Source organism: Rhamphochromis longiceps, linkage group LG19 (assembly GCF_057381845.1).
Source record: "Rhamphochromis longiceps isolate RC_006_pf linkage group LG19, R_longiceps_female_GT1.1, whole genome shotgun sequence".
NCBI lineage: Eukaryota > Metazoa > Chordata > Actinopteri > Cichliformes > Cichlidae > Rhamphochromis > Rhamphochromis longiceps.
In genome coordinates, this window is record NC_140575.1 from 2,999,713 (window position 1) to 3,011,869 (window position 12,157).

General features: G+C 42.1%; 1 protein-coding gene and 1 long non-coding RNA gene across 2 annotated transcripts in view; both read right to left on the bottom strand.

Annotated features, from left to right (window-relative positions):
* Positions 1-12,157, bottom strand: part of LOC146646011 (uncharacterized) — a 238,836-nt gene that overhangs the window by 72,613 nt on the left and 154,066 nt on the right. The gene's annotated exons all lie outside the window — the stretch shown is intronic.
* On the bottom strand, positions 2,828-11,527 carry fam241a (family with sequence similarity 241 member A). Its single transcript, XM_085391778.1, has 2 exons — positions 11,282-11,527; positions 2,828-5,194 (listed from the first exon to the last, which is right to left on the bottom strand). The coding sequence occupies exons 1-2, from the start codon at positions 11,429-11,431 to the stop codon at positions 4,904-4,906; spliced, it is 441 nt and encodes a 146-aa protein (XP_085247904.1). The 5' UTR covers positions 11,432-11,527; the 3' UTR covers positions 2,828-4,903.

The window sequence follows — 12,157 nt, forward strand, 5'->3', positions numbered from 1 at the left end:
TCAGAATACCACGGGGTGACTCCTCTGATGTGATGGGATAAGATAAACCTTTATTAGTCCCACACCTGGGAAATTTGTTTGGTCATGGCAGGAAGTGGACAGTTAAAGTTAAAAGCAGCAACAATTAAGAAAAGAACAATAGAATAGAAGATAAAGTAGAATAACATACTATACAAAAGAGAATAAAATACTGTGTTGCAACAGAAGAAGTGCACATCAGGGAGACTAGGCGAAGGCTGATCCATGGTGTATTAGATGTTTGACAGCCAAACCAATGACACAGTGTTCACATTTCCCCCCCAAAAAAATCTGCGAAACAGCGAGGCCGCGAGAAGTGAACCTAGCGAGGGAACCACTGTATTCAGAGTGTTGCAGTTATGAAAAATAAGCAGTACATTTGACAGAAATACCACCTACATTTACTTCAATTTGCCATACAGTGGGGCAAAAAAGTATTTAGTCAGCCACCGATTGTGCAAGTTCCCCCACCTAAAATGATGACAGAGGTCAGTAATTTGCACCAGAGGTACACTTCAACTGTGAGAGACAGAATGTGAAAAAAAAAAAATCCATGAATCCACATGGTAGGATTTGTAAAGAATTTATTCGTAAATCAGGGTGGAAAATAAGTATTTGGTCAATAACAAAAATACAACTCAATACTTTGTAACATAACCTTTGTTGGCAATAACAGAGGTCAAACGTTTACTATAGGTCTTTACCAGGTTTGCACACACAGTAGCTGGTATTTTGGCCCATTCCTCCATGCAGATCTTCTCGAGAGCAGTGATGTTTTGGGGCTGTCGCCGAGCAACACGGACTTTCAACTCCCGCCACAGATTTTCTATGGGGTTGAGGTCTGGAGACTGGCTAGGCCACTCCAGGACTTTCAAATGCTTCTTACGGAGCCACGCCTTTGTTGCCCGGGCGGTGTGTTTTGGATCATTGTCATGTTGGAAGACCCAGCCTCGTTTCATCTTCAAAGTTCTCACTGATGGAAGGAGGTTTTGGCTCAAAATCTCACGATACATGGCCCCATTCATTCTGTCCTTAACACGGATCAGTCGTCCTGTCCCCTTGGCAGAAAAACAGCCCCATAGCATGATGTTTCCACCCCCATGCTTCACAGTAGGTATGGTGTTCTTGGGATGCAACTCAGTATTCTTCTTCCTCCAAACATGACGAGTTGAGTTTATACCAAAAAGTTCTACTTTGGTTTCATCTGACCACATGACATTCTCCCAATCCTCTGCTGTATCATCCATGTGCTCTCTGGCAAACTTCAGACGGGCCTGGACATGCACTGGCTTCAGCAGCGGAACACGTCTGGCACTGCGGGATTTGATTCCCTGCCGTTGTAGTGTGTTACTGATGGTGACCTTTGTTACTTTGGTCCCAGCTCTCTGCAGGTCATTCACCAGGTCCCCCCGTGTGGTTCTGGGATCTTTGCTCACCGTTCTCATGATCATTTTGACCCCACGGGATGAGATCTTGCGTGGAGCCCCAGATCGAGGGAGATTATCAGTGGTCTTGTATGTCTTCCATTTTCTGATGATTGCTCCCACAGTTGATTTTTTCACACCAAGCTGCTTGCCTATTGTAGATTCACTCTTCCCAGTCTGGTGCAGGTCTACAATACTTTTCCTGGTGTCCTTCGAAAGCTCTTTGGTCTTGGCCATGGCGGAGTTTGGAGTCTGACTGTTTGAGGCTGTGGACAGGTGTCTTTTATACAGATGATGAGTTCAAACAGGTGCCATTCATACAGGTAACGAGTGGGGGACAGAAAAGCTTCTTACAGAAGACGTTACAGGTCTGTGAGAGCCAGAGATTTTCCATGTTTGAGGTGACCAAATACTTATTTTCCACCCTGATTTACGAATAAATTCTTTACAAATCCTACCATGTGGATTCATGGATTTTTTTTTTCACATTCTGTCTCTCACAGTTGAAGTGTACCTCTGGTGCAAATTACTGACCTCTGTCATCATTTTAAGTGGGGGAACTTGCACAATCGGTGGCTGACTAAATACTTTTTTGCCCCACTGTAAGTGTATAAATATTTGAGATTTATATTATAGTTTATTTGTATGTCACGCTGACAGCTTAGCACGAGCTGATTACCATCCACTGTGAATACATGTAATCTGTAGTTGTGGGCTCACACACAGAAAAGTGAAGAACAACGTTTCACTTGTAGAATGGATCCGACTGTCTACCCTGATGACTACTACAGACTGTTGCATACAGATTTAAAATATATAAAACATTGCTGTACTAATAATCTGAATGACAGATGCATAGAAATGATCTGTTGGGGCTTATAAGGTAAATGTTTGCAACAACTGCCTGAGCTCAGCTCATTCAAGCGGCAATGATGTACCGCTTTGGAGGAGAGCAGACGTGAGTATTACAGCCAGTTATTACACAAATGAAAAACAATGTGATAATAAGGTATAAACTGTGCCAGTGCAGAAACACCTACTGTTGCAAAACATGACACTGAAGTTCTGCAAGCACCTGCAAAGACAACATGCGGACGTGACATCCAAACCAGATGCAGCTCGATGCTCAAAGTGTGTGGTCTCACAATGTCCTGGCACTTTGATCTCTTCCTAGTCTTACAGACCTACAAACTTACTGTAAGCTTGTGCTGTTTAATGGCAGACAACTTTCCATATTAAGTTGCCAAGTAACAAAAATATGATGGAACTAATGTAACAAATTACTTTCTACATGGTGTGATTACTTATGTTTTTTTAAGTAAAGAGTAATTTGTTACTTTCTGGGAATAACTTTTTTTTTTTTTAAACACAGTACAACCAGAGAATATTTTTAAAAACATTTTATTAATACACTGGAATATCATTAGATGACATGTTTGCCATATGAAAAATACTTTATTTTGATAATAGCTGATTGCAGCATCTTAAAGGAGGGACAAATGTAGCTTGGCCATTGGAAACCAGTAGCTTACCATCTGTGATTATGCATTCCCCATGATTAGAGTGTAGTTAATGTAGACACCTGCACGTCTGAACACAAATATACTTAAATAACCTGAGACAAGAGCAAAGGCGAGTCCAGGGTTTACTCACATCAGCATTTGCTGTTTTAAGCATTCAGCTCTTTGGAAACCCGAGAGGTCACAGATTAGTTTGCACAGCACACATTAAAGTGTGCGATGTTAGGATTTCAGCTGAACACGCTGTCACACACTTGTGTTTAACAAAATAACAATATCTTCATTATCGCATTTAGTTTAGGAACATACAACATCCTGGCCTGATGTTCACAGCCACTCTACCACACTAGCAAACACAAAGTGGAAGACTGCGGTGAAATACTCGACTGCCCACAGAGACCATGCAGTGGCTCTGATCAGCTGCATGGGGCAGGAATTAGTCCTCAAAGTTCACCAGTGTATCATTCTAGCTTAATTTTTCCACTTTCAAGTCAAAGAAAAAAACTCCAGAACCACTAAATCATTACGTGCTCAGATAACCTCGCTCTTAAGTAAACTGGTTACATTGTGGTGAACTGTGTGTTCTCTTCTGGTCATCCTGGAGGCGGAAATAAACTTTTCAGTCTCTTCTTTTCTCTCCTTTTCCCAGCAGCATGCATGTCATACTATGTGGGTGTGGGTGTGACAACACTCCATTAATGATATTCACTTTAAATCTATTCAAATAATTTTAACCATCTAATAAAATCCTGCAGAATCATTGCAAAGGAGACTAAAGGTGTTTCTGGCAATGACACGATATTAAGAGATTACGGACTGTGTTCACTATTAGCATGACCGATAAAGTCTTCAGATGAGCTGATGGGAGTTCAAAGTTCGATGGCAATTTAGATAATTTGATATCAAGGCAAATTCTGTTAGAACGGACAATGCACTGTGTGGTCATGCAGGCTGACAGCGATTCTCTGCATAAATCTGACAGGCCAGGTGTAGTGCAGGACTCAACCAGAGGAGGGCGCTGTTATTACAATTCCACCATATAAACCTGAAATCTGAGCGTAACCGCTAAGTTGTTCATGTTACCGTTACTCTTAAACATGCACAACACGGTTTGTTTTCAGCAGGCTGTGTGAGGGTGCAGGTATGCGTCAAAGTCAAAATTCCACATCGTCACATCGTGCAGCTCCGAGTCTCATTATTGTCACATTGGAAATTACATTTCAATTTGCTTCGTAACAACTGTAAAATCAGAAAGAAAGAAAACAGTCGCCATATTTGTGCAGGCTGAGAAAACACACAACAGATTGTGTCGTTGTGGAATGATCTTTGACACACTGGAAGCCCATCAGGTCACTGTAACTTCCATGCATCGGGATTCTCCTCCTCTGTCCTGATGCAGAAACATGTGGATGCAGAATGAGGACTGAGTGAAGCACGATGAGCCAGAGCTCAGCTACTGTGCTCACAGCATGAAGGCCTCTACATCACTCATGCACTCGATAAATCAGCCCTTCTCTGTCCAAATAAAGACACACAATCACAACCACATCCGGCCCAAAATGAGACACTGTTAGCATTACACTCAACACAGTTCACAGTGAACTGTGCACTGAAAACATTAGTGAATCATCTTTGTGGGATTCATTTAATATTTCTCCCAAAAATGTACATGAACATAAACGTGCATGCAATCAAACCAGCCACAAAAATACCCCAAACTGACGCCGCGTCCTCTGTGGTAAATACTGCAAGATGATCAAATCCATTAATCTGGCTCTGTGCTGGTTTTTCTTTAATCAGTCTCCATTGTTTGCATCAACTGTGGAAAGCAAGTGAAGGCTCCAGATGGACAATCACAATTATAAAGCATCGTAAATCACCAAGAGTGTATAAGTACAGGCCTCTCCAGAGTTTCACCAAGCACCACTCAAATCATCAACATTATTTCTGGATGTAGATGATGATAATACACAGAGTTCCCACCAGTCCTAAGGCCTGGATGCCCAGGAACCAGAGCAGCAGCCAGAAGAAGACGATCACGACCGGCTCCACTATTTTGTCCCCAAAGTACATCTGGCTGAAGCCCATTCCCCGCAGACACTTGTTGAGCGAACCAAACAGAGTCCCCATTCGCTCACAGTCGTCCAACAGAGGCTCTCTGGTACTGGGATCATTCGTGCGGGACCAGGTTGCACTGGGATCAGTTCGAGGGCGGTTCTGGCTGACATCAGTCTGTGGAGGCAAAGATATATTTACGAATTCCTAAATTCAGATGGCAGGTAAATTAATGCAACACTTGTATAAAATGTAAGACAGCTTATAGTGCATCCTGTAATATATTGGGCAAGAAAATGTCTGATTGTGAAGATTTTTGTCAACCACTTACTCGACTAAGTGAAAAAAATGAAAAGAAACATTGTGAGAAACGAGTATGCGCACGCTTGACCTCAGAGGTTACTTTTACTCAGAATAATTCAACTTGTGAACAGATGAATAGCAAACGTAAATAAAAATGTTAAACTATACATAGACAGTATGTAGAGAAACTGACAGCCACAATGTGTTTGCACTGTGGAGATCTGCAGAGAGCTACAGTCAGTGACAGCGGAAGCTTTGAGAAGCACATAATTATAACGCTCAGTTACTTCTTTGTATCTGTAATGATGTGCTGTTGTTTTAGCTTAGCCAGAGAAGTGAGCTGACCGGTTTAAAGAGCAGTGTGGCTATCACACTGGATGTGCATCTACTAATGAACTGCTCTTATTCAGCAGTGTGCTCCAACAGTTTCTGCTGCAGCGTAAAAAAAAGACGCTCTGTTATGATTTAAAGAAAGTCAGGCAACTTAGTAGAGCTCCCATTTTTGTGGTCTAAAGTTGTGTCCTACAAAAGCCTCATCTAGTGATGCCAATGACTAGGCAATCAGTGACATGCAGTCCTCTGATGTCACATTTTTGGATCGTCTCAGACTGCTTGCAACCCCAGCTGAGTAGGTACTTAAAATACAAAGTACCTGGTACTAGCACCTAATGGAACATGCTACAAGCTGAGTCTAGAAGCCTATCTACGCAGAAGTTAACTGTGTAGTAGTTCAGTCTCTCTCCACAGCCTCCATTTGTGCTGCACAGTAGAGCAGGGCGATATGGCCAAAAATATTTATCACGATATATATTTGAAAATTTGCGATAACGATATAACCGACGATATAATTGATGCGAGACAAAATACAACTCCACAACATTACTAGCGCAAAAAGACAACCTTCCATTTATTTTCACTTAAACAAGAAGCTGGTTTTTATGTACATTAAAGCTTTATAAAAATGTAACAGTGCAAATGCAAATTCCTTGCTGAAAGTTTAACCAAAAGGCATTTCCAGTAGAAATGGGCTGACATGTCCTGAGCATAACCATGTATAATATCCACTGAAGTTAAAAAGAGGTGCTTTGCAACATTAAACTGCAGTGTGCAGTACGCATTTTTCGGACCATAAGGTGCACGGGATTATAAGGCACATTAAGTGAAACAAAGCAGTCAGATAAATCAAACTTTATTAAACTCATTCTTCTTGCTTCCTCCACTTCTGTACCATTGATTCATTAATGTTGAATTCTCTGGCAGCTGCTCTATTCCCATGTTGTTGCAGTATATTAATGACTAACCTCGTATTGTGGATGGATTATCTCAGTTGTTCTCCTGACTGAAGTTTGGTCCGTTTACAGCATCCTGCCATGCGATTGCATTTGTCTCTAACCATGAGGAACCTTCACGTTAACTTTTATAAGTGGAAAAGTGTTAGTGTTCGTCCTCCAGCTTCACTGTTTATGTTATGCTAACATAGCTGTGTCGCTAGCGATCACGTAGCACATCATTATATACCAGCTAGCCCAACTTCAGTAACCCTACAAACGTCACTGCTGTTTAGTTTCCTGTCTTCATTTATGTTGGAAGTGATAGCAGAGCTGTACGTTTGATTTTTTTCAGAAATCTCTCAGTCAGAACATGCTATATCATGCTTAGGTAACTAGCGAAACTAGCGAGCTAACTTCCGCTAGCTTCCTGCTAACTTCTAACTCCGTTAAATGTAATAACTTTTGTTTTCATGGATGCCTGGAAGTTAAACTTTATAGTTACACCTGGTAAAGCAGCAATGCTGATCGTTTTATTAAAGATGAAAGAATTTAGACAGTTTTTAACTCTCAGTGATGCTGCAGTGTTTGTTTGACCTGAAGAATACGGAGTTTAGGACCCAGATTACTCCCAGATTTAAGAGCATCTTAGTCCGACAATAACGATGGCCGCTTGCATGCTCTGCAAAAAAATGTGCTTTGTTGTGTATCTGACGGACAAACACCAAACCAGTTCCACATCACTGAAGTTGCACCATTTTTACAAACCAATTCTGGTTCATCTGTTTCACTCAACAATCGGCCATGTGCGTATGAAAACAAAGGCACTGCGCATGCGCGTTTTACTCCCATTCTATCGCGATATTTCATTTTCCTATCGTTGCCTAACATTATACCGGTATTACCGTGAACGGTATAATATGGCCCAGCCCTACTGCACAGTTCTCATACTGTCCGCTTTTGTAACAGTTCAGATTCCATAAAGGCAGCATCTCACCCAAGATAGCAAACCAACCAGTAGGACTAGTAAGACTCGACAAGATTGGACAAGTCAAGCTAAAACTTCATTCCAGCGTGGCATTTCTACAGACAAACCAACACGCTGATCAAACACGATTATGTGTGTTCGTGTTTGTTTGGTTGAGGATAAAGTAAGTGTCCCTTTAGATACAGTTCAAAGCTTAATGCTGAATCCATTCAGCTAGGAAGATACAAATTACTATGACGATTAATGTGGTAGTATTTATAATGAATTAAAAAGAGTCTGTGGGTGGCCCCGGCCTTTGGTACTGCTCCAAATGCTACATAATTCTGTGGGAAACACTGCATTACAGATGTAACCAGTGGTGACGAGATGTGAAAGAATACAGCAAGGCCCGGGTTTAGTCCCTGCCAAACACACTCACATCTACTGAGGCCAAGACTGCGCTCAAAAAGTAAGATCATTTAATGGACCTTTGTCAAGCAAATCAAAGCTTTGCTGGCACGTATCACGTCTACATACGAGCTTACATTTCCACGTCGGCACTTGTGTGAAAAAGCATCACATTTATAGTTCATATAGAAGAAAACTCAACTCAAGCATAACGTAGGGCTGATTCATCGAGTACTTGGAATAACTCGATTATAAAAATTCATTGTTTCACTGCATCACTCTATAGCGCCAACCATAGCACACTGCAATAATGAAAGTATGGATAAAGAGCCCACCAGTTTCCCAACAGGAAGACAGAAAAATCAACAGCAGCAGTGATGATGAGAGTTTAATGTGGAACCGAGTCCTCCTACACTCCGGAGAGCAAATGCTTTAGAAAAATATAAGAATAAAGGCTTTTTTTTTCTTTCTACAGGCCAATAAAATGTACATGGGCTCTGAGCCACTGACCTGGGGCTGTTAGGTTGGACACTGGATTATTATTAACATCTACAGCATTACAACATCCGTTTTCAGCAGCACAGGCTTCAGAGTGCTGATAACTCTCTCATTAAACATGCAGACACGCTGCTGTCAGGGCTGTTTGCCTCCGATTATTGGAGATCATCTATTTACTTTTGCATTTGGAAAGTGGATGCTGTAAAATATTAAATGTTTCTTTGACAGATGTTGGATGCAGTGAAATTTTAAAACACTGAAATTTCCAAAAACACAAAACAATGAGCAGATCAGTTTTGAAATGCCTGTTTTTCCACTTTGGAACATTTACCGTTGCTCATTAATAAGGCAGCAGTCGATTAAAAACTCGCTTGCTGAACTAATAACACCACAATAGATGCAGTTTTCTTTATTAAATGAAATAATAAAGAAAACAATTAGAATTAAAGCTGCAAGCAGCGTTATGAGGGCCCTCGCACCCCCGGCGTGTCGAGCCACGCCCAACACCTAAAACCAGCACATCCGATGTGATGTCACATTGATGGAATTCATGCATTTAACCACCAGCTAACATTTCAACTCATTCATTCATGATTTGTTAGTCGTTCCACTAGGTGGCGCTCTAACCCTTATGCACAAATGGCATAACAAACATTTCCGAGCTCGAGTCTCATCACGCCTGCGACCTTTGGGAGAGATTGGACTTTGTGTCTTTGAGTGACAGCAGATTACTGCTTTTTGGCGAGTGATTGAAACTCCACGTGCCGCCATGACCACCCCGTTTCCTTGAACGTAAAAAGCTTCGCAATTTAACATCACAAAGGTCTTTAGATTCCACACACTGGAGAATGGTTCAATATGATGAAATCCCTTGGAGGAGTTCGTCAAAGTATGAAGCCTGAAAAGAGGGGAAAATGTCGCCAAAATTGCACATTAATTTTAAAATGGCTGACTTCCTGTTGGATTTTGGATATTGCTCCAAGAGACTTTTTTGTACATCTTGATATCTCCTATAAGCTTACCAGGTTTCAGACTCATACATAAAACACAGAGCTGGGGCTGTGGTTTTGAAATTTTGTAGGGGGCGCTGTGGAGCCATTTCGCGCTATTCAATAAAAATGATCACATGACAACAAAGCCTTCATCCATTTGGAGGGGTGTGCTAAATTTAAAGCCTCTATATACTTTCCAAGCCCCTCAAAAGCCACTTCATCTTTCATGGTGGACCGCGTTGCCACCAGGGTGCGCCGTTCAGTTTAAAGTCACAATTTTTGCACTGAAGCATCACGAGGGACTGATGTTGATATTCACCGCTTTTGAGGTGGCCACGATGAACCTGTGAAAATCAGTACAACAAAATTAAAGCCATGACATTTCCTGTTGCCACTAGGTGGCGCTGTACGTATTCCCGACAATGGGCACATCAATCTGTTCAGGGCAGGTCTGACATCATGCCTGTAAAGTCTGGTACTGAACAGACTGGATTTCATTGAGTTATACTAATTTGTTTCTTCATGGCGTGACATTAAAGTTCGCCATGCTGCTGGGGTCACACCCTTTTGCGAAAAGTCACAGTTTTCACTGTAACCCAAGACCAACTCCTTAAGGCTTTCCTGGAGAAATTTGAGGCTGCAGGTGTCACCCATCACAATACTGTACCCCAAAGTGTAAAACATGACATTTCCTGTTCCCACTAGGTGGCGCTGTCCCTGGTGTCAAATATGGCAGTTGAAATATGTTCAGGGGTGGAGCCTTATCATATGTGTTCACTTTGGTCAAGGTCAGAAAATGTATGACAAAATGAGAGGCAATAAGATTTTCATGGCGAGTCATCGAAATTCGCCATGGCGCCACGGCCTCATAGTATTGTGAAAACTCAAAAGCTCCGCAATTTAACATGGCCCAGGTGTGTAGTTGACACTGACCAAAGATGAAGCTTATACAACCAAATCCCAAGGAGGAGTTCGCAAAAGTTCGAGGCATGGAAATGGCAAAATTAGAGCCAAAATGTCACCTTCTCTTCCAAATGGCGGACTTCCTGTTGGGTTTGCATCAATGGGCCCACAGACTTTTTTGTTCGACTCGGCATGATACACATGTGTGCCAAATTTCATACATGTAGCTGAAACGATGTGGTCGTAGGGCTGCATTTAACAAGGCATAGGTGGCGCTGTAGAGCCATTTCCCAGTGCTCATATGTAAAACCATTAAAATACAAAATTTTTCACCAGACCTGGCATGTGTGCAAAATTTCATGAGTTTTCGAGCATGTTTAGGCCCTCAAACGGCCAATTCATTTGCCGAAATAATAATAATAATAATAATAAACAGAGCAATTACAATAGGGCCTTCGCACTGTCAGTGCTCGGGCCCTAAATAACAGAGGATTTGTGATATTTAAAGTAGGGCCCACTGCCACTGGTGTACTTTGACCGATCAAGTTTACTGTGGGTTCAATGATCAATCGCGTGTTCTGACACAAAGCAATGCGTCTTACAAGAAGACGGGATCGTTAACTTCATATTGTATGATGTTACATGGCTTCTATAATATCCCGACTTAAGTTATATCCTGTCCTGTCCGCGGATCCTTTGCTTAATTCTTCGAATAAAATAACATCTGAATGGAATCGGACTCAAGTGTTTACGTTAGGACAACAGATAAAGCTCAAAAACAAAGTTAAACCTGACGGCAGGCTAAGCCGACACGGTGAAACCGCTCCCAGATCTTGACAACTCGGCCCTGTTTGCCACAATGTTAGCATGAAATCTGAAAAAGGCGGCTACGGCTAGCTCAACAAACGCCGCTCGGCCGCTTTACCCGGTGCCGCTGGCTGTGCAGTGGTGCCTGCCTTCCACCCTGGACAGGCGGAGGAATATGCTGTCTTCTCCGGTTTTCCGTTGGTAGCTCTTCTAACTCACGTCGATGAGAAACATGCCGGCCATGAACAGGAGGCGTCACAGCAGACATAGTCCTGCTAGTACAGTGACAGGAACTTTTAGGAGTAAACACATGCTGGGGAAGCGACTCAGAGCGCGTTCTCGATCTCGGGAGCCAGCAGATTTTTTTAAGCGTCTAAACTTCATCGACCCTGTGACAAGGCGCCACCTACAGGGCAGGAAAGTAATGACAGCGTTGTTATCTCCCTTCACTTATGTGGAACACTGAGCCAGACAGTCGTGGAAATGCTCGGAAAAACGGCAAATAGTATGGAAGCTTGTTTCTATGGAAACATGCTTCCTCCACTAAAAAGAACCACATTAAGGAAACAATTATTATCGGTCATTTTGAGAATAAAGCTGAAATACGTCGAAATATGGAGACGCAGTGGTTTCAAGGCTGCTATACCCTGTACAAACAGCCTCGTGTAGATGAGTCAGCGACACAAACTGATCAGCTGTCTTATCATGTCTTGTCCTCCATCCTCTTTACTGCACGATATCCTGTCCACTGGCAACATTTCATTTTGCACAAATCCATGTTTGTGTGTTTTTTCCCTTGTGACCAGATGCAACGCTCTGCACTGACTTTTTTCACCCCCTTATACCCATCACCACACTGTGTTTAAATCGTTTCCTTGAAACTAAAACTGACTCTGAGGTATGATTTCACTAACTCATCTACACAAGACATTTTGTACAGGGTATAGCAGCAGTTTGCCTTGAAACAACTGTAAGCTCCACATTTTTTAAAAAT